The 26,416-nt window shown below is 45.4% G+C and overlaps 1 protein-coding gene across 1 annotated transcript in view; it reads left to right on the top strand.

Annotated features, from left to right (window-relative positions):
• The window catches only part of med16 (mediator complex subunit 16), a 110,598-nt gene extending 87,934 nt beyond the window's left edge, over positions 1 to 22,664 (top strand). Inside the window, exons 13-15 of the mRNA XM_028816652.2 lie at positions 17,733 to 17,949; positions 22,014 to 22,097; positions 22,341 to 22,664. Of these exons, the coding sequence (XP_028672485.1) occupies positions 17,733 to 17,949; positions 22,014 to 22,097; positions 22,341 to 22,467 (428 nt within the window). The 3' untranslated portion in view covers positions 22,468 to 22,664. The remainder of the gene's footprint in view (positions 1 to 17,732; positions 17,950 to 22,013; positions 22,098 to 22,340) is intronic.
• Positions 22,665 to 26,416: the final 3,752 nt, after the last annotated feature.

Genomic DNA, 26,416 nt, shown 5'->3' with positions numbered 1-26,416 from the left:
CCAGGGGGGCCAGGGTCGGTGGTGTGAGGCAGGGGGAGGACTACCTGTGTGAAATGCATTCCAAAGTGTGGATTGAGTGCTGTGTCAGTGAGCGCCAATCTCCGGAGTGCCCCTCCTTTATTTTTTGTGCCACTGTCTCCAGTAGTTTAGCTGAACTCCAGCAGGAGTTTTCATGTTTTTCTGGGTGGTAGATTTGAGGTCTACCTTGGTATTGTTTGGGTTCCAAAAAGGGTGCCAACACAAAAGAAAGGTTGGAAAACACCACTGTCCACCTTTTGTAGAATTTCGTTGTTCTATTAGCGAAATCAGCACTGTAAGCTCCCTGGCACACTGGCGAGTTGATTGGAGAGGAACTAGAGACGCATATTGGTTTGAGTGCCACTCAAGAGTTAACATTTACAAATCTATGAACACCAAAGAGTCGCTTATTGACCATTCAGCTGGCACATTGACTACTGGTTATGTTTTATATATCATTCTTTACACACACTGGTAAGGCGCATATTTAGCTGATAAAGAATGTAACGTTTATAGTGGCCAGAGAGGTTTAGGGTTAGGGTCGCCCTCCATGTGTTCTAAACTTGCTGTTGCGATTCCACAATTCAAACTCATTCAATACAAATGAAAGTATAGAGTGGGGTACAAAAAAAACGATTTCAATTTTGACCTGAATTGAAATACTTAGTTGTTTTTAATTCTGATGCTTTAATCAATTTTAATCGACAGTTCAACAAAAGGAAAACAAGAAAAACAAAATATTTTATTTAAGGTCAAAATTTAGTTTTTAAACATTGGATTGTTTTTTCTTCGTCTGATCCCATCGTTATATATACAGGTGCTGGTCATAAAATTAGAATATCATGACAAAGTTGATTTATTTCAGTAATTCCATTCAAAAAGTGAAACTTGTATATTCGATTCATTCATTACACACAGACTGATGTATTTCAAATGTTTATTTCTTTTAATGTTGATGATTATAACTGACAACTAATGAAAGTCCCAAATTCAGTATCTCAGAAAATTAGAATATCAATTAAGACCAATGCAAAAAACGGATTTTTAGAAATGTTGGCCAACTGAAAGGTATGAACATGAAAAGTATGAGCATGTACAGCACTCAATATTTAGTTGGGGCTCCTTTGGCCTCGATTACTGCAGCAATACGGCGTGGCATGGAGTCCATCAGTCTGTGGCACTGCTCAGGTGTTAGGAGAGCCCATGTTGCTCTGATAGTGGCCTTCAGCTCTTCTGAATTGTTGGGTCTGGCGTATTGCATCTTCCTCTTCACAATTCAGAAAATCTATGGGGTTAAGGTCAGGCGAGTTTGCTGGCCAATCAAGAACAGGGATACCATGGTCCTTAAACCAGGTACTGGTAGCTTTGGCACTGTGTGCAGCTGCCAGGTCCTGTTGGAAAATGAAATCTGCATCTCCATAATGTTCGTCAGCAGCAGAAAGCATGAAGTGCTCTAAAACTTCCTGGTAGATGGCTGCGTTGACCTTGGACCTCAGAAAACACAATGGACCAACACCAGCAGATGACATGGCACCCCAAACCATCACTGACTGTGGAAACTTTACACTGGACCTCACGCAACGTGGATTCTGTGCCTCTCCTCTCTTCCTTCACACTCTGGGACCTTGATTTCCAAAGGAAAAGCAAAATTTACTTTCATCAGAAAGCAGCAGTCCAGTCCTTTTTGTCTTTAGCCCAGGCGAGATGCATTCATTACACACAGACTGATGTATTTCAAATGTTTATTTCTTTTAATGTTGATGATTATAACTGACAACTAATGAAAGTCCCAAATTCAGTATCTCAGAAAATTAGAATATCAATTAAGACCAATGCAAAAAACGGATTTTTAGAAATGTTGGCCAACTGAAAGGTATGAACATGAAAAGTATGAGCATGTACAGCACTCAATATTTAGTTGGGGCTCCTTTGGCCTCGATTACTGCAGCAATACGGCGTGGCATGGAGTCCATCAGTCTGTGGCACTGCTCAGGTGTTAGGAGAGCCCATGTTGCTCTGATAGTGGCCTTCAGCTCTTCTGAATTGTTGGGTCTGGCGTATTGCATCTTCCTCTTCACAATTCAGAAAATCTATGGGGTTAAGGTCAGGCGAGTTTGCTGGCCAATCAAGAACAGGGATACCATGGTCCTTAAACCAGGTACTGGTAGCTTTGGCACTGTGTGCAGCTGCCAGGTCCTGTTGGAAAATGAAATCTGCATCTCCATAATGTTCGTCAGCAGCAGAAAGCATGAAGTGCTCTAAAACTTCCTGGTAGATGGCTGCGTTGACCTTGGACCTCAGAAAACACAATGGACCAACACCAGCAGATGACATGGCACCCCAAACCATCACTGACTGTGGAAACTTTACACTGGACCTCACGCAACGTGGATTCTGTGCCTCTCCTCTCTTCCTTCACACTCTGGGACCTTGATTTCCAAAGGAAAAGCAAAATTTACTTTCATCAGAAAGCAGCAGTCCAGTCCTTTTTGTCTTTAGCCCAGGCGAGATGCTTCTGACGCTGTCTCTTGTTCAAGAGTGACTTGACACAAGGAATGCGACAGCTGAAACCCATGTCTTGCATACGTCTGTGTGTGGTGGTTCTTGAAGCACTGACTCCAGCTGCAGTCCACTCTTTGTGAATCTCCCCCACATTTTTGAATGGGTTTTGTTTCCCAATCCTCTCCAGGGTGCGGTTATCCCTATTGCTTGTCCACTTTTTTCTACCACATCTTGTCCTTCCCTTCGCCTCTCTATTAATGTGCTTGGACACAGAGCTCTGTGAACAGCCAGCCTCTTTAGCAATGACCTTTTGTGTCTCGCCCTCCTTGTGCAAGGTGTCAATGGTCGTCTTTTGGACAACTGTCAAGTCAGCAGTCTTCCCCATGATTGTGTAGCCTACAGAACTCGACTGAGAGACCTTTTAAAGGCTTTTGCAGGTGTTTGGAGTTCATTAGCTGATTAGAGTGTGGCACCAGGTGTCTTCAATATTGAACCTTTTCACAATATTCTAATTTTCTGAGATACTGAATTTGGGACTTTCATTAGTTGTCAGTTATAATCATCAACATTAAAAGAAATAAACATTTGAAATACATCAGTCTGTGTGTAATGAATGAATCTAATATACAAGTTTCACTTTTTGAATGGAATTACTGAAATAAATCAACTTTGTCATGATATTCTAATTTTATGACCAGCACCTGTAAATGTCTCCGAGTGGAAGTGAGTGTGTGTGTCTGTCTGTCCGGCCCGGAAGTGAGAGTTGGAGTCGGAGTGAGGGATCCACCTCCTAGGAAACAGAAAACTCGCTTAGCCGCTCATAACACAAGCGAGGCGAGCACAGCGGCACAATGAATCCTCCCAGGAGAGAGACGCCCAGAGTGTTTCCTTTTCAGTGAACTGACATCTCTGCATTTTGATTTTTTTTCCTGACGATTTCAATAGTTTCTAGAATGCCGGACGTTTTACTTAGGCTTAGGCTTACACAGCTAGTTTTTTATAAAATTGAAAGCCGTTTACGGTCTTAACTTTATTTGTAAATCAAGTCCATGCGCCTGCCCTTCTCTATGAAAATGTCCATCACTTTCTTGTAAAATGTTATTTTCCTTTCGTTTTAAAAGTCTCTCCACCTCAATGGAGTATCACCAAGAAGAACAGCAGCAACGGGCACCTGTTGGGCTCACATGCGCCCCCTTCAGGATGGCATGGTACTGCTTGCCTCACTATACCTTGTGCCTTTTCACTTCAGTTTCATGTCCGATCAGCAAGACTAAATTTGTCACACACATTCATTAAAGATATTAGCCAGACTATGGAAAGTCAGGGTGTATAATAAACGTGTCTGCACACCTTATATTGGCGACACACAGAGAGACAGCGACAGGCACGCGCATGAACCCCGTCAGTGTGTGAGGAGAGCGCAGTCCGAGGGGAGGTGAGCCTCGTCACTGCCGCACCTTACGTTTCTGCGCTGTATTTGAACAGGAAATGCGGTAATTCAGCAATTTATTAAAATGATCACAATTATTGGAATCGTACAGAACACACATTTATAGCACAAACCAGTGGACACATTTATTTTTTTTTATGTTATCATTATTAGTTTCTTTCCTTTTCATGATGACCGGTGAGGCCTACCCTGACCACATGTCCCTGGTGTAGCACGAATCTAACCCAGCACATCCGGGAGGTGACCCCCCCAATTCACACTGTGGGAGCAAAATGTGGTGGGCCGCCTGGCCATGTGGTCATGGTGGGTGGGAAGATGAATGCTGCACCCCTTCACCTGAAAGCTTCAGCTGCTGTCCAGAGTAACAATGGAGTGGCTTACAGTGAAGAATACGGATGTCCTTGAGTGGGCCAGTCAGAGTGCACATCTTTGGCCAGGCCTGAAGATCTGGCTTCACTGCCGCTCCTCTGCTGACATGGCACAGCCTGAGCAGTTAGTTCTTGTCCCATCATGATGTGCAGAATGAACTGGAGGTTCACAAAAAGATGATGTGCTGTAAGAGGCCGGAGAGGTCGGTCAGTGAAGTAGCAAAAGTGGGAAAAGAAGCATAGAAATGGCTGACATTTCCGTTTTTGGAGTTGACATTTTTCTTGGGCATCACGGTGAAAACATGTTTGACTTACAAATAAAATGCCAGCCTTTTACAGTCATCTATGTTAATGTAGGCTTGGGGGGGTGATCACTTTTCTATGGCACTGTATGGCAGCAATATTGAGGAAGGCATCTTCTAGTGGGTCTCGTTCTTTCAGATGCCCAGACATGCCAAACTGAAATGAAAAAGGAACAATGTTCAGAAAGCTGAGTTATAAACGACTTGTCACTTCAAGGGCTGACATTTCGATGACTTGTGCCACTGGTTTAGTCTGAATAAGTTGGGAATGTCATGTCTTCACCACACAGGAGGCACATGTTTGTCTTGAGCCAACCCCAGAATCCTCTGAAGAAGCTGGCAGAACGGGCAGAGCTGCCTCAAGGTGTCAGGCAGAGGGCTCTGCAGCTCCACTGAAACGACACTGGATCTTCTACATAAACAACAAGTAATTAGCTCGCCTGTCTCTTACTCCTGGGTGAAAGGTTTCCAGAAGGGGTCCCAATGGGCACAGAGTCGTTAAATAAAGGCACTTGGCCTCTTGCTTGAACCGAAGCAAATCCTTGGGGCAGCTATTAAGAATGGAGAGGCCATCTTGGAAGAAAATCTTTGCACCAGCTGCCGAAGAAGACGGAGAGCTGGTTGACTGTGTGCGGCTCAGCAACAGAGAGCCCTTTAGTTTTATAATTGGGGGGGTCTGTGGGGCGGAGGGGGCTCAGTTTGGATCATTTCTACGAGCTGCAGCACTAAAGCCCCCTCTGTGAATGATTCTGTCTACTGTTGCTTTGCTCTCGTAAGTCACACGTGTTTATCTGACCGACTCGCCGATGTGAGGGGCTTACCCTTTGACAGTGACCCCGTTTTAAACTCCCCTTGTCCACAGAGCCCCTCAAGCTGAGCCATTGTCTGTAGGGTACAGCACAGCCCACTTGTGTCCCTTTTTAGGACTGTGTGCCCCCCACCCCATTCTAGATGGCGTCCAGGTGTCCCTTCCAGTTGCTCGGTGGGCTGCTTTGTGGTGAGGCCTAACAAGCCGCCTCTCTTTGGGATCTCCACTCCACCGCCATTTTAATCCATTCTTTTGTCTTGTGGCGACTTGTGTGTTGAGAAGACGTACAAGTAATGTCAAAACTACTGACATATCGAGGAGTATCAACTTTCACTTGTTAAGGTTACTTCAGCACTCGTTTTTTATGGCCCCCCGTATTACAAATGCATTTCCAGGTCTCCATGGCTCAAGATGCAGTGTCGTTTCATTCAGTTCACAAGTGTTAATAAACAGGCAGTTTCAGTCGCATCGGAGCCTTGAATGCGTATAGAATTGCCGTTTATGTACGTCTTTTTTTTATTGAGTTTCGTTATATACTGCATTAAATGCTGTATTTTATAAGGGTGTATCTCAATAAATTAGAATATCATTGAAAAGATAATTTATTTCAGTAATTCAAAAAGTGAAACTCGTATATTATATAGATTCACTACACACAGAGTAATACATTTCAAGTGTTTATTTCTTTTCATTTTGCCGATTATGGCCTACAGGTAATGAAAACTCCAAATTCAGTATCTCAGAAAATTAGAAGATTACATAAGATTAATAAAAAATGAGTTTTAATGCAGAAATGTTGGCCTACTGAAGAGTCTGTCCATGTAGGCACTCAATACTCGGTCAGGGCTCCTTCTGCATGAATGATGGCATCAATGAGGCGTGGCATGGAGGCGATCAGCCTGTGGCACTACTGAGGTCTTATGGAAGCCCAGGATGCTTTGATTGCGGCCTTCAGCTCATCAGCTTTGTTGGCTCTGCTGTCCCTCATCTTCCTCTTGATAGATTCTCAATGGTCAGATGAGTTTGCTGGCCAATCAAGCACAGTGATACCAATCCATCCATCCATCCATTTTCCAACCCACTGAATCCGAACACAGGGTCACGGGGGGTCTGCTGGAGCCAATCCCAGCCAACACAGGGCACAAGGCAGGAACCAATCCCAGGCAGGGTGCCAACCCACCACAGGATACACACAAACACACCCACACACACACCAAGCACACACCATGGTCATTAAACCATGTATGTATTATATATAAAATCTAGATTGAATGTTATTTACCTATTTACCTTGATTTATTTACTTACGTCCTACAGTGTAAAGTCATAAGTAGACTGCAGAGCTTCTCGTGTAAATATACAAAGTACAGCGATGGCAAAAGTGTGACATGTATTCTGTCTCCGATGTAGAACCATCGTCATCATCTGAGTTCACGTCTGTTATAGAACATCTTTATGTGAAAACAGCAGTGCCAGATCGGGGTGATCGTGAACACAACTAAGAGAATAAAACTAAATAAAAATAAAAACCAACGCTAACCTTGACAAGTACCATACATTTACACCGGCTGTTGCAGACTCAAATCAAAATGTACAGTATGTTCCTTTTCTAAAATAATAAGAATAACAGCAGCTCATCTCTCAAAACGGAATCATGTGGGATTGAACTCGTGACCTTTTCATTACTCGTCAGCTGCTCTTACTGTCACTCCACTGAGGCGGCCGTATTAAAGATGTGTCAACGTCGCACCCTAACGCAGGTTCTTTTTCTGCCGTTATATTCTTGAATAAAAGCACACTTGTTTTGTTATACTTGTACCTTTTTGTGAAAGTGTTTGTTTATTTGATATTTGGACTTCAGGCTTCACACATTATACACTTCATGTCGACATTTTGTCAGTTATTACTAAAACATGATAAACGTTTCTGTTTTAACGATTGTTGTAGACACGGAAAACACATAAAATGCATGTGTTCCAAATAATGATCTAGTATTTACTCTCTACAGCTCTAAGCAACTTACACGCAGGTAAACAGACTTGAGCTGAGAAAACTGTGCAGCGGTGAGGGGATGTGAGAGCAGGCTGCTTGTGCTGATCGACACATTTACAAGACCAAAGACGCTGATGGAGAGGTGCGAAGGGATTGAAGGTGGAACGGATTTACAAGTTTTTTTCGTAGGCTTTGGTAACTCTAGTGTTAAGTTTGTGCCCCATGCCCTCCATTGTAAAGCACCAAGACACTTTTATTGGTAATTTATAGAATGCACTTAACTTTAGAGCACAATTTCACAAGGAAAATTAAAGTATAGCAAGTTTGTGAAGAGATAAGTTTGACTTGAAAACTACCTTTAAATACCCCCACGATCCGGTGTACCCTTATATTATGTCGCTTGTGTCCGTCCGTGTTCGATATAAACAACGGTTGCCACGACTGCTGTATCCCTCCACAACAATAACGAGGAATCCGAGTTCCTGGCAGAGTTTTGCTCTCAGGCTTATCTTCAAGTCCTCAATTCTTCAATGTGACCGATTATCGACTGTGGTGTTTGACTGTTTATTCGGTGCACACTTTGTGACTGACTGAAACTGCATTATGACACCACCATTGTACACCTGCTTCATTCTTCACTTCAACGTAAGCCTCCTGATAAAATTGAAAAGGCTCATACAGCATAGCGGCGACCAACAGAAACAAATTCGCCAGCCTACAGATTCACACCAACGCACAGAAGCACAAACATCAACAGTCATAGCCCAAAGCTTAGAGAATGGCACAAGTGTTGGCTTTCACCAAGTTTGCTGCTTCAGTGTTTTTGGATCTTTTAGTCAGATGTTTCTGTGATGTACTGAAGTAGAATTACAAGCAGTTCATGTCATTGTCAATAAAAGCCTTTGAACCTTCTGAGGTTTATGCACAGAGTCCATATTTGCAGTGTTGGCCCTTCTTTCTTTTTCAAGACCTCTGCCATTCACCCTGGCAGGCTGTCAATCAACTTCTGGGCCCAATCCTGACTGATGGCAGCTGCCCATTCTTGCAGAATTTGGGGTTTTTTGTTTGTCCACCCACCTCTTGACCACAAGTTCTCAATGGGATTATGAAGATCTGGGGAGTTTCCTGGCCATGGACCCCTAATTTCAATGTTTTGTTCCCGAGCCACTTGGTTCTCACTTTCGGCCCGGTGCTCCATCATGTTGGTCACCAACTGGTTGGTAGAAGTTGCTCTCAGAGGATGTTTTGGTCCCATTCTTCATTCATGGCTGTGTTCTTAAGCACAATTGTGAGTGAGCCTGACATGAATGGTCTCAGGATGCTTTACTGTTGGCCTGACGCAGGACTGATGGGAGCGCCGCTCACCTTTTCTTTTTTCCGGATGCCCCAAACAATCGAAAAGGGGATTCATCAGAGAAAATGACTTTACCCAGCAGTCCAATCCCAGAATATCCGTCTGTCTCTGATGGCTTCTTTGCTGCCCTTCTTGACACCCACCAGGCAATCCTCCAAAAGTCTTTGCCTCACTCCCACCTGCCTGCTGCCATTCTTAAGCCAGCTCTGCCCTGGTGGTGCCCCAAATCAGCTTTAGGAGACACTCCTGGCACTTGCTGGACTTTCTTGGGCACCCTGACACCTTCTTCACAATGGTTGATCCTTTCTCCTTGAAGTTCTTGATGATCCGATAGATGGTTGATTTAGGTGCAATCTTACTAGCAGTGATGTCCTCGCCTGTGAAGCCCCTTTTTGTGCACTGCACGTGTTTCCTTGCAGGTAACCATGGTGGTTTCCAGCACCACCGCTCTCATTTTAAAGCACCCAGTCTGCTATTGTAACTCCATCAGAGTGACCTCCAGCCTCGTCCTCGTCACCACTGTCACCTGAGTTAATGAGAGGATCACTGAGATGACGTCAGCAGGTCCTTTAGTGGCAGGGCTGACATGCAGTGGTGTTTTGAGATGAAGTTCATTTTCATGACAGTGAGAGACTTTACAATTCATTGCCATTCATCGGCTCACTTGTCAGAACATTCTGGAGTTTATGCAAATGGCCATCAAACTTTGTGAAAATTCAGATTTGTGTCATTCTCCCAACTTTTGGCTAGAACTCTATGTATAGATATTAAGTTTGGTAGATTAACACTAAATTAAACTAATTTATGGTCCGATATAAAGAAATCAGATGCATCCCAATCAATGGTGTAATGTCAGAGCGGCGTACAACATCAAGAGTGTGTCCTCTGGAGTGAGTTTAACAAATTGTTTTATAAGAAAACTGTCAAGACAAGACATAAGATGCTTTGTAAATGGACATTTGATCTTATCCACATGAACGTTACTGTCACCCAACAGCGAGTGCCCCCAGAGCAGCGTCAGGTTAAGGGTCTCGCTCAATGGCCCAACAGAGTAGCATTCCTTCTGATTTGAACCCGCAGCCCTTGAGTTGCCAGCCCAGATCCTTTAGCCAGAGAGCCAGCAGAAATGAAGGGGAAGGACGTCTTTACAGAAAGAGTTGTGGAAATCTGAAACAAACTACCGAGTTGTGTAGGTGAACTTTAAGAAGGGTCCGGCTGAGATACTGGAGCAGCGTAGCGATTAGCGTCACAAATGCACCCAATGGTCTCCTCTCATTTATCACATTTCTTATGTTCTTCTGATTATTTCCGAGGCCTGGTGTCGTAAACTAGGAATCCCAAAGCACAAAGGTTCCAAATGCACTTCCAGTAATGCCCACTAGGTGGTAGTAATGAGGGCAGCAGCTCCTCAAAATCCCCAGCTAGACACCTGAGGGGGGACTCCATGGATGACCCCATTGTCTTCTTATCTGTCCCCTGTGCCCCCCACCCCTACTGTTCTCCCGTTTTAAAGGTCACAGCTTCTAGTTTTTAGACTAAATCATCAGGGTGGGATGACGGAGTCAAAGGCTTCTGTTGCAGCTGCTTGTTCAGAAGGATCGACAAGATGGATTTGGGGAGATCTTTGAGTCGTAAGCCCATGCAAGCTGTGATTTAGGACATTATTTTCATTATACAGTAGGAATTCTGATTTATTTCTGATTACATTTTCCATAATTTTGCATTGTACGTGACATTCCTTTAACGCAGGGGTGCTGATAATGACCCCCACCACAGTTGTACAGGTTTTGCCCATAGAGTGCAGACTCCACAGAGGCAGTGACCAGGCTGGCATCCAAAACCTGGAGCTGGTGCTGCCCGGCTCGTTTAAATATTTACATAATAATTAGAAGTTAACTAAATGTTGATGCCACCTGGATCATTGCTTAGCAACCACAGAATGAGACGAAGGGGACCCGACTGGCAGACGTCTTAAGTTCACACGCTTGGCTGACAGATCTGTGCTGCTGCCTTGTGCCCTTTTAGTGTTTAAGGTTTTGCAAAAGTGGCATACGCTTTCCTAAAGGAAGTTCATGTGTGCCACCACCGCCCACGGAATCCACATTGTTACGCACAATCTGTTAAGAGTAATATCGTGTATATAAGGTGCCCACAATACACTGTATGGCCAAAAGATTGTGGATGCCTGACCCTCACACCTTTTTATTCCCTTTCTTATAATGCATGGGTATTCCTGGGCACTGACCACGTCCACCACCCACTTTATGACTGTACCAGCCTCCACTCTTCGACTCTGCAGTTTGTCTGTGGGATTCTGTGCCCTTTCAGCCAAAGGAGTCTTCGTGAGGTCAGGTGCTGATGCAGGACGAGAAGACCGCGCTTGAATTCAGCCCTCCAGTTCATCCCAAAGGCGATCAGCGGGGTTGAGTTGAGGGCCCCGTGTCTTTATGGAGACCTGGCGTTGAGTCATCTTGGCACACACAAAGTTGTCTGCTGTGGCATCAAGGGGCCGAGCCCAAACCCCGTCATTATCCCTCCTCCACCCCTGTTGACACAATGCACTCTAGAAGGTTAAGGTTGCCCTGGCATCCGCCAAGCCCGGATGGGTCCATCAGGTGCCCAGATAGCAACGTGTGAGAAGTCATCCTAGACATGGCTCCAGTGCCATGGCAGGCGGTGGGCTTTACAGCACTCTTTCCAATGCTTGTCAACACACGTAGTGATCTGGCCGTGGAAACTCATTTCATGAAGCCCCCATTGCCCAGTTCTTGTGCTGATGTCACTTCCAGAGCCAGTTTTAGGACTCTGTTGTGAGTGACACCACAGAGGAGCGGCCATTTTGATGCGCTTCAGCACTCTCGGAGTGGTGCTGCACTTTGTGGCCAAGCTGTCACCGCAAATGTGTGACACTTCCACTTCACAATAGTAGCACTTACAGTGGACGGCAGAGATCTAGAAGAGCCGAAATGAAACGTGTTGACTTGTGGCAAAGGTGGCATCTTGTGACCGTGCCACTTCGTAGCCTCCTTAGCGTTATATTTACCCCCCAGAAAAACGAGCCAAAGACATTGAACTTTTGTCAACAAGATAAAATGTGTGTAAAGGCGACTTGTAAATACCAAGATGTCCACATAAATCCAGAAGGAAAAGCACGTTGAGTGTCGTCTGCCATACGGGTGTAGATTTAGTTTTAAAACGGTCACCAGCACACAGCCTGATGTTATGATTGGGACAAGCCCGGGTCTTTGCTCACTTTTTTTTTTTTTTGTATATTTTTTCCTTTGCTTGCACATAACAGTGTTGAATGTTCATGCCAGACCTCCCCCCCGATCAACGTGCCCTTTTGTGTTATTGTAGGCTGCCACTGTGCCAGGCTTAGTCCACATTTTCCCTGGCGTGGACATTGACATTTGCTGCATTGTGATGACTGCCTAGGGGGATAACGTCACTCTTGTCCTTCCGTTTGTTTGCAATCCTTTTGCCTTTTCGTCACAGCTTTACGTGATTTGAAGTGAGCGGGCATGTCATGGCAGAGTGCCACATGCATCGTCTGATGGCCAATTTACGTTGTCCTCACTATCGTTGGATCTGACCAGTGGCTCGCTAATCACTTTGTTCTAAAACTGGCTTTACAGCTTCTCATTTGCATGCCGTTGTGTGTTTTGGTTGAAGGCTCCGCCCCCAGTCATAAATATTAACTCTTTGAAGGCTGAATATTTTTTTCTGAAAAGCACACAAAGCAATGGCATCATGCAGAAATCAACATAAAACATCTGTTGCTGTGGCTGCTGTTTGGCAGCAGTGGCTGCGCAGGGTCGGCTCGATGGCCAGCAGGAGTACGTGGCGGGCTGGCTGCCTGGCTCTCTTCATGTAGTCAGTGGGCAGCGGTGGCAGCCCCAGTGCAATGCAATCTGGTGTGTGCCTCTTGTCACCATAAGTGGCGGTCCTCCCGTAGTCATGTTTTCCTACAAAACGTTTCAGGGGAGAAACACCTGAAAAATGTCAAATGCTGCAAATTGCGCGAACGGGCCCTTAAAAGTGAAGCCTTTTTACCTTCACTGTGTGAGACGCCAAAGTCGAGCTGACAATTTGTTGGGGTGTCAAGTAAAGTGAAGTGAAAGCTTTCAAGTGTGGAGACAGTCGAGGGGCAGTGGAACAGATTTAAAAATGTTTTACGGGTAATGCAGGACAGGTAGAGACCTACATTTAGAATTAATAGGACATTTAAAATAACTCCACGGTGGGTTAATAAAGAGTTAAAAAAAAAAAAAAAAAAGCTGCAAATGAAAAAACAGAAGAATAAAGCGTATAAGACTAATAAGTGCAAAAGTGAATCGTACGGCGTATGAGAACATGAGGGTAACCATTAAGAAGGAGATCAGGGAGACTAAAAGACGACAGTTGGAGAGGAAAATAACAGATAAGGCGAAAGACGACCGTCAGAAATTCTTTAAGTAGTAGAAGAAGAGACAAGGAGGAGAAGAAGCGCATCAGAAATAGTAAAGGGGGATTAAAAGATACAGACAGTGAAATAGGTACGTCAGCTACACGAACGTGTTGAGCACCGCGATCAGATGATGCTGCTACCTCACTTAAGTTTGTCGGGGCAGAAATCGCACCAGAGGCTCTCGCCTCAAAAGAAGGCTCTAGGAGTCGTTGGGTAGGCAAGCAGAGTAATTAGCTTTATTGTAATAAACAATAACGGAGACTCAACCCAATTAAGCCAAACCGAGTTGAGCCCTGAACAAGCCAAAAGTTACAGTTGATGTCATCATTTCTTATCCTGACCTCGCTCATTTGCTGCTTATTTCGATTCCCTTCTGGGTTTTTATGGAAACCACCAATATTCTCCGTGGTTTGAGATTCACCTCCACCTCTTACTTCGCTTATTTTCTGGCCAGCTTTCAACTTGCCGGTGCCCCCCTTTGCTTCGATCTCAGGCCTTCTCTATCTGTCCTTCTCCCCCTTCTCTGTTCTTTGGGTTGAGAAGATATTGGTAGTTTCAGCCAAGCTTTAATTAAAAAAGAAATATGGTGTGTGCTTTATTTAACTATTTGCTTGGCATACCTAATTTGTGTCAATGCTTACACTAAGTTTACTACTTATAAGTTTTCATATCTATTTATGCTAATACAAGAATATTTGTTTTCCATGCGTTGCATCAAAATCAAGTCTGACAAGTCAGCGTCCGATTCAGTGATAATACGCAAAACGTCGTCCACAAACTTTGTGCTTTGTGTGTGCTCTTTAATAATAATAATAATAATAATTCTTTGCATTTATATAGCGCTTTTCTCGCTACTCAAAGCGCTCAGCAATTGCAGGTTAAGGGCCTTGCTGAAGGGCCCAACAGAGCAAGAGTCCCTATTGGCATTTACGGGATTCGAACCGGCAACCTTCCGATTGCCAGTGCAGATCCCTAGTCTCAGAGCCACCACTCTGCCAGAGGTCGATGCCATTTTAGAGGTTGTTTGCTCTTTGCTACTCATTCACACGCAGGGAATCGCGGTCAAATCAACAAAGGTAACTCTCCTTCTGGCAAAGAGAGTTGAACTAAAATGTAACGGTGAGATTTGTCACATTTCGCCTGTAATTTCGACAAAAGTCGACATCCGCCCTGAAAGAGTTAATGAGTTATCACAAGACTGGCAAAATGCATTGAAATCTTCTTGATTTGTTTCTGCGGCATGATATTTTATCCACTAGATGGCATCAGAATTACCGTCCCAAGAGATTTTAAGACTTAATCCAAGAGTCACTCGGGTTTAACCATCTTTACATAAAATCCCAAGCTCGGGAGACGCTTAGGGTCAACGCCAAAGAGGTTGAAGTCACTAAGCCCCTTGGAGCTACCCGTTCTACTGCCAGTGTTTGTCATTGGAGATATCATGACTGTGTTCTTGATTTTATACACCTGTTCACAATGAAATACCCCAAGTCAATCATTTGGGGGGACTTTAGGCCATATAATGTGCATTAGGGGGAGCAGAGTTGTGTCTTTTTTGAGAATACGTTGAACACTTGAAGGACGAGTAGCTGAGAATGCATGGCACAGCATGGCAGTCAGTCATTTTTATCTCTGCAGAGTAAGAATGTGTGTAATCATGGAGTGTGACCAACACCCACAGCCTCTCCACGTAACCCTAAATATGACTGATGCTTGCACAGCCCATCACTACTTGGGCTACAGCATGAACAATGAACGGGTGCCACCCCCACCAGTGTACCCACGACACCTGCTTTCTCAGATCTCAGCTCAGCTCCCTGGTGTTGCCAACATTAAGGATCAGATTGTTGTCCTGGCACCACTGAGCCCACAGGCACTCATCTTTGGTGGGCTTCATCTGAGGAGTCTTTAGTTACACCAATCATTTTATGAAAGTTTCTGAATGAAGTTACAAGAAAGCATCACACACAATGCAGCGTTTGTACTCATTGGATTGGATTGCCAAGCCCTGCTGCAGAACAGAGTGAAGCCACCATCTGCCCTCCTGATGCTGGCGACACTCGTCTTCAGTGCTGTGATAGCCAGGATTCAGGCACGAAAGTCATAGAAGACCTTCAGCAAACACGTCACAGCCCGCCAAATGGTGACGGGAATTGATGCCAGTCATGTTTTCCTACAAAACGTTTCAGGGGAGAAACACCTGAAAAATGTCAAATGCTGTAAATTTCATGAACGGGCCCTTAAAAGTGAAGCCTTTTTACCTTCACTGTGTAAGACCCCAAGGCCGAGCTGACAGAATGTGTTGAGGTGGTCTGCCAAGAAAAGTGGAGTGAAAGCTTTCAAGTGTGGAGACAGTCGAGGGGCAGTGGAACAGGTTTAAAAATGTTTTACGGGTAATGCAGGACAGGTAGAATTAATAGAACATTTAAAATAACTCCACGGTGGGTTAATAAAGAGTTAAAAGAAAAAAAAGCTGCAAATGAAAAAACAGAAGAATAAAGCGTATAAGACTAATAACTGAAAAAGTGATTCGAACGGCGTATGAGAACATGAGGGCAACCATTAAGGAGGATATCGGTGAGGCTTAAAGACAGTTGGAGAGGAAAATAACCGATAAGGCGAAAGACGACCCTGAAAGATTATTAAAGTAGTAAAAGAACAGTCAAGGAGGAGAAGAAGCACATCAGAAATAGTAAAGGGGGATTAAAAGACACAGACAATGAAATAGCGGATGAGCTAAACTTACATTTCTGAGATGTGAGCAAGTGGATAACCTCAGAACAGTAACAGGGACTACTAAGGAGGCACTGAGGGATTTGGAAACTGTAGAGGGAGAAGAGCTGCTAAGATTTAATAAACTGAAATCAAACAAATCACCAGGACCAGATTATATTGACCCTTGAGTTCTTAAGGAGGCCAGTGAGTGCAGATATAAACCCTTGGCACATATTTTTAGGAAGTCACTGCACACTGGAGAGATTCTGAAGGACTGGAAAATGGCAAATCTCATCCCATTATATAAAAAGGGTGACAGGGCAGATCCAAGCAACTGTAGGCCAGTAAGCTTAACATGCATCACAGTGAAATTAATGGAAGGAATTATTAAGGAGAACATTGAGCAACACCTGGCAAGGACAGGAGTTTATTAGGAACAGTCAGCATGGGGTCAGATGAGGGAGGTCGTGTTTTACTAACAGGCTGGAATTCTATGAGGAGGTAACAAAAGGGTACGACCAGAGTGGAGCAGATGAGATTATTAATGAGGACTTTCAGAAAACATTTGATAAGAGAGGGTGGGCATCATAGTAAAAGAAGTGGCAGTTCAGGGTGTGATGTGTCAATGGGTGGAGAATTGGCTCAGACACAGGAAGGGTGATGGTGTGAGGAACCTTATCAGAATTGACCAATGTTAAGTGTGGAATCCAGTAGGGGTCAGTGTTGGGGCCACTGCTATTTTTAATAAATATAAATGATGTATAGTACAGTAGATAGGAATATAAGGAACAAACTGGTGAAGTCTGCTGATGATACCAAACTTGGAGGATTGACAGATAATCAAGATTGTGTTGAATCATCACAGAGGGACTTGGACAGCAGACAGGCTTGGGCGTTTTTGTGGCAGATGAAATTTAATGTCAGTAAATGTAAAGAATTACACATAGGAAGTAAAAATGTGAGGTCTGAATACACAATGGGCAGTCTGAAAATCGAGAGTCCACCTTATGAGAAGGATTTACGAGTCGTAGTGGACTCTAAGCTATCAACTGTCAGTGTTCAGAAGCCATTAAGAAGGCTAACAGAATGTCAGGTTATATAGCGCCTTGATGTGTGAAGTACAAGTCACAGGAGGTTCTGCTCAAGCTTTATAACACACTGGTGAGGCCTCATCTGGAATCCTGGGTGCAGTTTGGGTCTCCTTATTATAAAATAGACATCGCAGCGCTAGAGAAAGTCCAGAGCTACAGGGGGTGAGTTATGAGAAAAGATGAAAAGAGCTGAGCCTTTACAGTGATGAAGAGGAGAGCTGACTGAAGTGTTTAAAATGATGAAAGGCATCAGCCCAGTGGATCAAGATGGTGACTTTGAAATGAGTTCATCAAGAGCATGGGGGCACAGCTGGAAACTCAAACATTTGAAGTTTTCTTCACACGGAGAAGCACAGACACCAAGTGGTCTAAGTGACCCCGTAATCTGAACTGTAGGACTTTAGGGACCTTGATCTCGACTGCTATGTGACTGGTGACCTTTGTGGCACTGAGTGGCCTGTTCTCCTCTAAATCTTTCCAATGTTGTAATCTTGAAGACCTTTGTTATGCGCCCCGTGTTTGTTAGATACTGCTAAGTATCTTTCTCTTTTCTTTGTCTTTATGATCTATGGTTGATAAATGTCCTTCTGGAGTGCTCTGGCATCCGTTCTTTCAGATTTTCTGTTGCCAGTTTGTGTTCCCTCCTTGTAACTCGCCTCTCCCTTTTGTCCCCCGGTGCTGCCAGCGCGTGACGAGACCCATCCCACGGAGCCCGACGACACCCTCATTGACGAGTGCTGCCTCCTTCCCAGCCAGCTGCTGATCCCCAACATGGACTGGCTGCCCATTAATGATGGAGTCATCAGCAAACTTCAGAACAAACAGCCCCTTCGCCTGCAGTTTGGCAAACCTTACAGCCTCCCGGGACTGAACTCGAGCTCACAAGTCGAGGTCTTCTCAAGGTCAGTACGTTTAGACACCCTCCAGGCTGAGGGCCTCACGGGCGTTCAGTGATGTGATGTGCCCTCCGCCTCTGCTCTGTGATTTTGTTAGCAATGTTTTAAATGGTGCGATCTTGAGATTTTCTTTAGCTCTGTTTTGTGTTACAATATAAATTAAGTACAGTGCATCCGGACACTATTCCCAGCGCATCACTTTTTCCACATTTTGTTATGTTACAGCCTTATTCCAAAATGGATTAAATTCATTTTTTTCCTCAGAATTCTGCACACAACACCCCATAATGACAACGTGAAAAAAGTTTACTTGAGGTTTTTGCATATTTATAAAGCTGCTCCTCTGTCTGGAGATGATCCTGTTCAGTGGATGCAGTGGATTCTCCATGATTGACAGGAGTCTGCTCAGCGCCCGTCACTCTGCCACAGATGTCAGATTGTCCAGCTCCGTGCCTACAATAGAGCCTGCCTTCCTCACCAGTTTGTCCAGGCGTGAGGCGTCCTTCTTCTTAATGCTGCCTCCCCAGCACACCACCGCGTAGAAGAGGGCGCTCGCCACAACCGTCTGATTGAACATCTGCAGCATCTTATTGCAGATGTTGAAGGACGCCAGCCTTCTAAGGAAGTATAGTCGGCTCTGTCCTCTCTTGCACAGAGAATCAGTATTGGCAGTCCAGTCCAATTTATCATCCAGCTGCACTCCCAGGTATTTATAGGTCTGCACCCTCTGCACACAGTCACCTCTGATGATCAGGGGGTCCATGAGGGGCCTGGTCCTCCTAAAATCCACCACCAGCTCCTTGGTTTTGCTGGTGTTCAGGTGTAGGTGGTTTGAGTCGCACCATTTAACAAAGTCCTTGATTAGGTTCCTATACTCCTCCTCCTGCCCACTCCTGATGCAGCCCACGGTAGCCGTGTCGTCAGCAAAAGAGCATCCCTTATCTATGATCAGAAGAAAATATGAAGCTGGTTTTTAACTCTTTGAGGGCTGAATATTTTTCTGGTTTCACACAGAAATCAACATAAAACGCCTGTTGCTGCGGCTGCCAGTTTGCCAAGAATGTCTTTGCATGGCTGGGGCAGCAGCACCACTCATGGTCGCAGTGCATTGCAATCTGGTTTCTACCTCTTATTATTGTTAAGTGGCAGTCCTCCTGGCGAACATTGCCGTAGGCATGTCAGCTACATGAACCTGTTCAGCACCATGATTAGCTGGGGACCAGTTAGCTGAAGCTGAAACCTCACATTCGTTTTCGAATACTTGTATCAAAATCGGAGTCTGTCAAGTCATAGTCCAGTTCAGAGGTAATAGGTAAGACTTTGTCCACGGAGTATTTTGCTTTATGCATTTGCTTTGATCTTTCGCCATTATGTCAGTGCCATTTTTGCTGTTGTTTGCTCCTTACTACTCGCACGAGCGCAGGAAATCTCGGTCAAACCAATGAAGCTAACTTTCCTTCTAGCAACAAGAGTCCAACTAAAACACAATGGTTGGTTTTGTCACAGTTAACAGTCGATTACCATCGTCAGCTCCTCCTTTTGATAAAAGTTGACATCAGCCCTGAAAGAGTTAATTAAATGTCCTTGACATAGCAAAAGAAATTGGTGACGGCGCTGCTGCAGCAAAATTCAGTGCATCTGAGAAGCTGATGAGAGATTGGAGGAGGCAAGAAGATGTAAATTTAAAAATATAAGTGTCGTATTTTTGAATGGGCGTATTAGTCGGGGTCTGATTTTATGATCGATTTTTTTCTGGTTTCAAGACCCGACTTTTACGCGAGTACGTACAGTACCTGCATTTGAAATTAATTGGACATTTAAAAAAAAAACTCCACAGTGGGTTAATAAAGAGTTAAAAAAAAAAAAGAAGCTGCAAAGGAAAAACAGACAAATAAATAAGACGAATAAGTGCAAAGTGAATTGTAGGGCGTATGAGAACATGAGGGCAACCATTAAGAAGGATATCAGAGAGACTAAAAGACAGTTAGAGAGGAATAGAGCAGAGAAGGAGAAAGACGACCTGAAGAGATTATTAAAGTAGTAGAAGAAGAGACCAGGAGGAGGTGAAGGGGGATTAAAAAAGACACAGACAATGACATGGCAGACGCTCGAAACTCGCATTTTTCGGAGGTCTTCACAACTGAAGAAGTGGATAAACTCCATCAGTAACAGGGACTACTAATGTGGTACTGAAGGATTTTGAAATCGTAGAGAGAGAAGAGCTGCTGAGATTAAACCGGCTGACATCCAACAAACCACCAGGAGCAGATGAGATTCACCCTCGAGTTCTTAAGGAGGCCAGCGAGTTCAGATAGGAGTCTTTGACACACACACACTGCTCAAAATAAAATGAAAACCCATCAGATCTCAATGGCAAAATAAACCTCCTGCTGGCCACCTCTACTGATCTGGACTGATATGGTGATGTGTGAGGAACGAAAGGATGGAAATGAAAATGATGGGTCAACAGAGAGAAGGCTGAACTCAGAGACCCCCCAAAAATCAAAGGGAACAAAATGATGGGGCAGGCAGCCAGGCAGGCGAGTCCATTTTGATGAAATGTCATTGTCTGTATGCCCGCAACCCCTTGCCTGAAAATTTCCTAATGAGACGACGGAGGATGTCCTGGGAGATCTTCTCCCAGATCTGGACCAGGGCATCACTGAGCTCCTGGACAGGCTGAGGCGTCAGATGGACCCAAACATAATGTACCACCCAGAGGTGTTCAACTGGATTGTGGTCAGGCGAGTAAGTGGTGGGGGTGGTGGGGGGTTAGGGGGGCAGTCAATGGTATCAATTCCTTCATCCCCTCCCCACATGAGACATTGTCATGCACCAGGAGGAACCAGCATGGGGTCTGACAATGGGTCCAGGGATTTCATCCTGATACCTAGTGGCAGTCAAGGTGCCCGTCGTTTACTAGCCTGTAGAGGTCTGTGTGTCCAGCCTGTAGAGGTCTGTGTGTCCCTCTATAGATATGCCCCCCCAAAGACCATCACTGACCCCCATCCAAACCGGTCATGCTGAACGATGTTACAGGCAGCATAATGTTCTCCACGGCTTCTCCAGACCCTTTCACGTCTGTCACATGTGCTCTCATCTGTGAAAAGCACAGGGCGCCAGTGGTGGACCTGCCAATTCTGGTATTCTATGGCAAATGCCAGTCGAGCTCCACTGTGCCCACTAGAGGATGTCGGACCCTTGGGCCACCCTCATGAAGTCTGTTTCTGATTGTTTGCTCAGAGTCATTCACTCCAGTGTTCTGCCTGTCTGCTGGAGGTCATTTTGTAGGCTCTGCCAGTGCTCATCCTGTTCCTCTTTGCCCAGAGGATCAGATACCGGTGGGTCCTGCTGATGGGTTAAGGACCTTCTACGGTCCCCCTGTTCAGCTCTCCTACAGTAACTACCTGTCCTCTGGAAACTCCTCCATGCCCTTGAGACTGTGCTGGGAGACACAGCAAACCTTCTGGCAATGACATGTGGTATTGATGTGCCATCCTACCTGTGCCAGCTCTGTAAGATACAGGTATGGCCTGATGAAACCAGTAGTGGCACTGACCGTAGACAAATGCAAAACGAGTGACAAAACAGATGAGGAGGGAAAAATGTCAGTTGCCTCCCTCCACCTGTTAACCCATTCATTACTGTTTTGGGGGTCCTCTCATTGTTAGCCCAGTGCCCCTCAAAACTGATGAACAAGCCCCTCTACTACTTCACAGAGCAGATCGATAGCCCACAGGTGTCACTGTCTTGATGTGATACTCTCATTTAAAGGGGTCCTTTCATTTTTTGAGCAGTGTTTTTAGGAAGTCACTGGGGAGATTCCAAAGGACTGGTAAATGTGATCCCATTATATAAAAAGGGTGACCGGGCAGGCCAGTAAGCTTAATGGGCATTACAGGAAAATTAATGGAAGATTGAGTATCACATGGCAGGCACAAGAGTGTTACTGAGCAGTCAGCCTGGGTTCAAATGAGGAGGTCAAGCTGCCTTATGTGGTCCTGTTAGTGGTCATCGCTCCACAGACCCCCACCTTTAACTGTCCTCCCTCCTCTCTCTGTCTTTGGCAGGAGTCCTGGATCTCAAAAGATGGACAACCTACGCTGCCTGCACATGGGCATCTGTCCTACCGAGGATAGCAAGGCCTGCACCAGGTAGGCTGGCTTCTCCATCACACTTCACTGGTATGGCGGAGCTCCACACTGGGGTCTCTGGTTCTTCATGTGTCGCTTTGCAGTCTGGGTAAGGGGACGGTGTGGCCCTGACGCTGTGTGCGAAGGAGAATGAAAGGAGGACGGTTTTAGTTGACATCTAGAGGTTGACCTGACCTGGCCACCTAAATTACTGTGTCACTCCATCCAAGTGTGTGACTTCCCTCTTGTGTGTCCCTTTTACAGGTGTGGCTGTGTCACCATGCTGCGATCTCCCAACAAGACCAACGCTGTGAAGCAATGGGAGCAACGCTGGATCAAAAACTGCCTGTGTGGGGGGCTGTGGCGGAGAATTCCGACTCCACTGTCCTGAGATGTGTCCGCTCCCCTCATGTCGTCTTGTCACCCTGGGCCATCAGAGACGAGAGGTGACAATTTTTTGAATTTCCTGCTACTTCAGACTTTGAGATCTCGTCGTGTTTAAGTATTTCTGAACATTTCTCACTGTTTCTAATCATTTAATAGACGCCCTGCTGTTTTTTGTATCTTGAGGACCCCATTAAAGTCCAATATTTCTAAGGCATTAGGGTCATTTTTGACTAGTAGGCCTTCTATGACCAAAATGAGCTCCGATATCCATCAGTGTTTGTAATCCTGAGGTCCTGCCTTATCAGAAATACAAAATCGGTTTGAGCCGAGGACTTGGTGGGAGAAAAGGGATACAAATAAAAGAAATCCCCTCGCTGCACCCCAGTCGTCAGGATGTCCAAAAGGCTCGTCTTTTACTTTTTATTTTTTTAATCTCCTGAATCCTCTCCCTTCCAGTTCCTGCTAGTGGTGCTGCTCCCAAATTCTAACCATAAGACCGTCTTTGGGGACAAATGGAGTTCTGTCTGTTGTGGCACGAAAATGTGGAAATATCGGCGTTTATGTACAAATGTAACCGAACGGAGTGGCCTGATCTTCACGGAAGTCTCAATGATGGACAGACACAATCGGCCGAAGTGGCATTATGTGATATTCATGTCCTGGGGTTTGTCACATTCGCTGATCTCGCCGCTGCTTACCACATCACTCCACCATATGAGGAGGCAGATTTGATCAAACACATCGAGAATAAAGTAGAAAGAAATGAGAAACAACGACGACTGTAGAAATGGAGTCCTGGACACCTCAGCTAACAAGCCGCCTCCCTCCTATTGGCCATTCAGTGCTGGGCCAGCCAATCAGATGTAAGGACCCTTCTGCTGGATGACTCCATGCTCCTTTTATCTCGCGTGACTTTTCCATGGCAGGCATAGAACTTGGCAGTAGAGCAGTGGCACCGAAAGCCACCTGAGGATACCGAGAAGACAAACCGAGTAGGTGAGCGTCAGTGACAGACTGGAAATCTCATTTTACTTGTGTGTTAGTACTAATGGCTAAGAGCAGAGCAGCTCTAGTCAGGGTGTGCTGATCAGACGTCCTGAGTCTTCAGCTGGCATTTCAAAGGGCCATCTCTTCTATTAGTGGGCCGACCAGTCGACAGCTTCGGGCCCATCGACCCCCCATTGTGATTTTATTAATCCGTGGAATCGTAAGTAGACGGGCATCTTGAGATCTTAATGTGCGCTCGGGTATGTAATTAAAGCATCGATAAGTAAGCAGGGCTTCACCTCGGCCATTTGAAGCTTTGCATGTTAAAAGGAGGATTTGAAATCTGCCCTAAACTTAACCGGGAGCAGGTGTAAGGATGCGAGGACTGGGGTTATGTGTTCGTATTTTCGTGTTCTTGTAGTGATTCTTGCATTTTGAATGAAGTGTGGAAGCTGCATGAAGAATAATTTAAACATCCAGTGAACATCGCATTGCAGTAGTCAATCCCACTAGAAGTAAATGCAGGATTTAATATCTCCGTACCCTGCATATTTAGAAACACGTCTTCATTTTACAAAATTGTTAAGATGGAAGGAAGGAACCCAGGAAGGTGTTAGGTAGTTGTGTAAAGTGCGCTTTAAATGACACGTTGTTGTCATCAATAGCGAGCCGCCTGACGAAGCCGGCGATGTAACGGTGCTGCCTGAAGGGTTAATATCTGCGGTGTGTTCAGCCACAATCTCCGCCCCCTCATTCCCCCCAACTTGGTACATAAAACTCGAGACCTCTGACAGTGTGGAAGAAATGAAATTGTAAACATATTAAGGAATCAAATCTTATCCTTGACTGGCACCTCTTTGAGTCAGAAAGCGGGCAGGAGGAAGCTTGTCAATGCGTCTTTAATTTCTCGTCATGAAGAGGGAGCCCCCCGTTAGAGCAGGGATTGTACCCCGAGCAGAGGTGTCCTGGATTGGTCACACAGCAAAGACACTTTAATGGAAAACTGAGCTTGCATGGACAGTGCTGGGCAACGGGGTCAAACTGTTTGTAAAGCTCGGAGGGTGCCCAGGAGCCCAGAAATGGATGAAGTTTGGGACCACCAGGACAGTTCAGAGAGTGGGCTGTCTGGGCCTCGGTCAGGGTGGTGACCAAGGAATTGATGGCCGCTCTAGCAGAGCTTCAGAAGTGGGTGAACCTGGCAGAAGGATGAGCACCATGGCGGCACCGCATCAATGTGGCCGTTATGGTGGGTTAGCCAGACAGCAGACCCTCTTGAAGTGAAGGCCTTGGACACTTTGAAGGACTCTCTGGCCATCTGATGAGACAAATTCTTCAGAGAGACCCCCCAAGCACTTTGTGTGGAGAAAAGCAGGCGCTGCCCACCACCTGCCTAGTGCCAACCTTAAGGTCAAACATGTTATGGGGGTTCAGGGACAGGCAGACCAGTCAGATGCAACCAACTGTGAAGAAGTCCTTGATGATGAACCTGCCGAGACTGAGGTGACGGTTTGGTGACCTGACCCCTACAGCCAAGTGCTGCGTCCCTGGTGAGGGTCCAGACCTGAACCTCATAAAACTGAAGATGGCAGCTTATGGGCACTTCCTGTCCAAACTAACAGACCAGGACCGTTTTAGGCCTCGGACAGATCCACGCACCTCAGACGCGATGAGACCCTACTGGAGCCATGCCACTGGTGTGCTGATAGAGTGACACCCCTACAGGACCCCCCCCCCCCCCGTGTTGTTTTCAAGCCCATTTAGATTAAAGGACTCTGGGGGTGGGGGGGTGACACCTGCATGGCACATTTCACAAACCTGTGACCTGTCGAGGACTTCCGGATGGGGACTCAAAGCAGGTGACGAGCACATAAGGGGACACGTCTCACATCATCGTCCAATCACAGCTTCAGGTTTTGTGTGTCTTTTGTCGTGGAATGAAAAGGGAAAGAAACCCGTCGAGGCAGGTGGTCACACCATCTGTACGGTACACCAGGGCCATCTTAACATATGGGCACTGCCTACTGTGTTTCTGATGCCAATGTATGTTTCTGTGCCGCGGGGGACTATGATGCTGGTAAGACGGCCCTTCATATGGCGCATTGCAGCATACAGTGGCACGGAATGACAGGAGCACCGTGGTGGCACAGGACAGACAGACAGACAGACACTTCTTCTTAAGCTTTCTTTGTTGAAAATGAAAATGAAGTGCGACCTTCAAGCGCAGGGGTCAGCCGAGCGCACGTGGTGGTCTCCTTCAGTCTCTCTGCGCAACTCTGGCCGCCCGTCTCACGTCATCTTAACGTTAAGTCCAGAGTGGCATTGAAGACAAAGAGGAAGACGCTTTTCTGATGAAGGGGGGGCGACCTATGTCAAACAAATCTCCCAAATTGGCTTCCACGACCCCGTAAAACTCACACCATCGGGGAAAAAAAATGCATTTGCGCAAAGTCGTCGACATTCTTTGAGTTTGTAAAGGGGGGGGTCCCTCGGAATTATGCAGGATATCCTAAACGGGATCATCGAGTCAAACGTGACCGGGGGGGTTCAGAATTAACTCGTCACTCAGCCCAGAGTAGACCCCTTTAAAATGAATTAAGGACCCAAAGAAGCCCCTCGTGTGAAATACAATGGGAAATCTTAACAAACGAGCAATAGTGCAAGAAAGCAAAGGAGACACCGGGATAGAAAAATAAGCAAAAATAAAATTGGAAGAATCCTAAGTGTCCTCTGATAAGTCAGCGGGAAACCGAGGTTTGAGATGATTTGAAATTGGAAAAAATCAAATTCTCAGTTAAGAGGGTCTGTACAGGATCTAGTCAATAATAGTTTAGAATAAGAAGAAATAATTATTTCCACATTTCTTTCTCTTCTCCATTTATTTATTTATATACAGTATATATATATTTTTTCCTTTCTTTTGTTAAAAAGCCCTTAGCAGTTCTCCTTTGGCCATGCTCTCCTTCTCA

Source organism: Erpetoichthys calabaricus, chromosome 12, assembly GCF_900747795.2.
Source record: "Erpetoichthys calabaricus chromosome 12, fErpCal1.3, whole genome shotgun sequence".
In the NCBI taxonomy this organism is placed as follows: Eukaryota; Metazoa; Chordata; class Cladistia; order Polypteriformes; family Polypteridae; genus Erpetoichthys; species Erpetoichthys calabaricus.
Note: the sequence above shows the minus strand (reverse complement) of the source record. Positions and strands in the feature narration are given on the sequence as shown.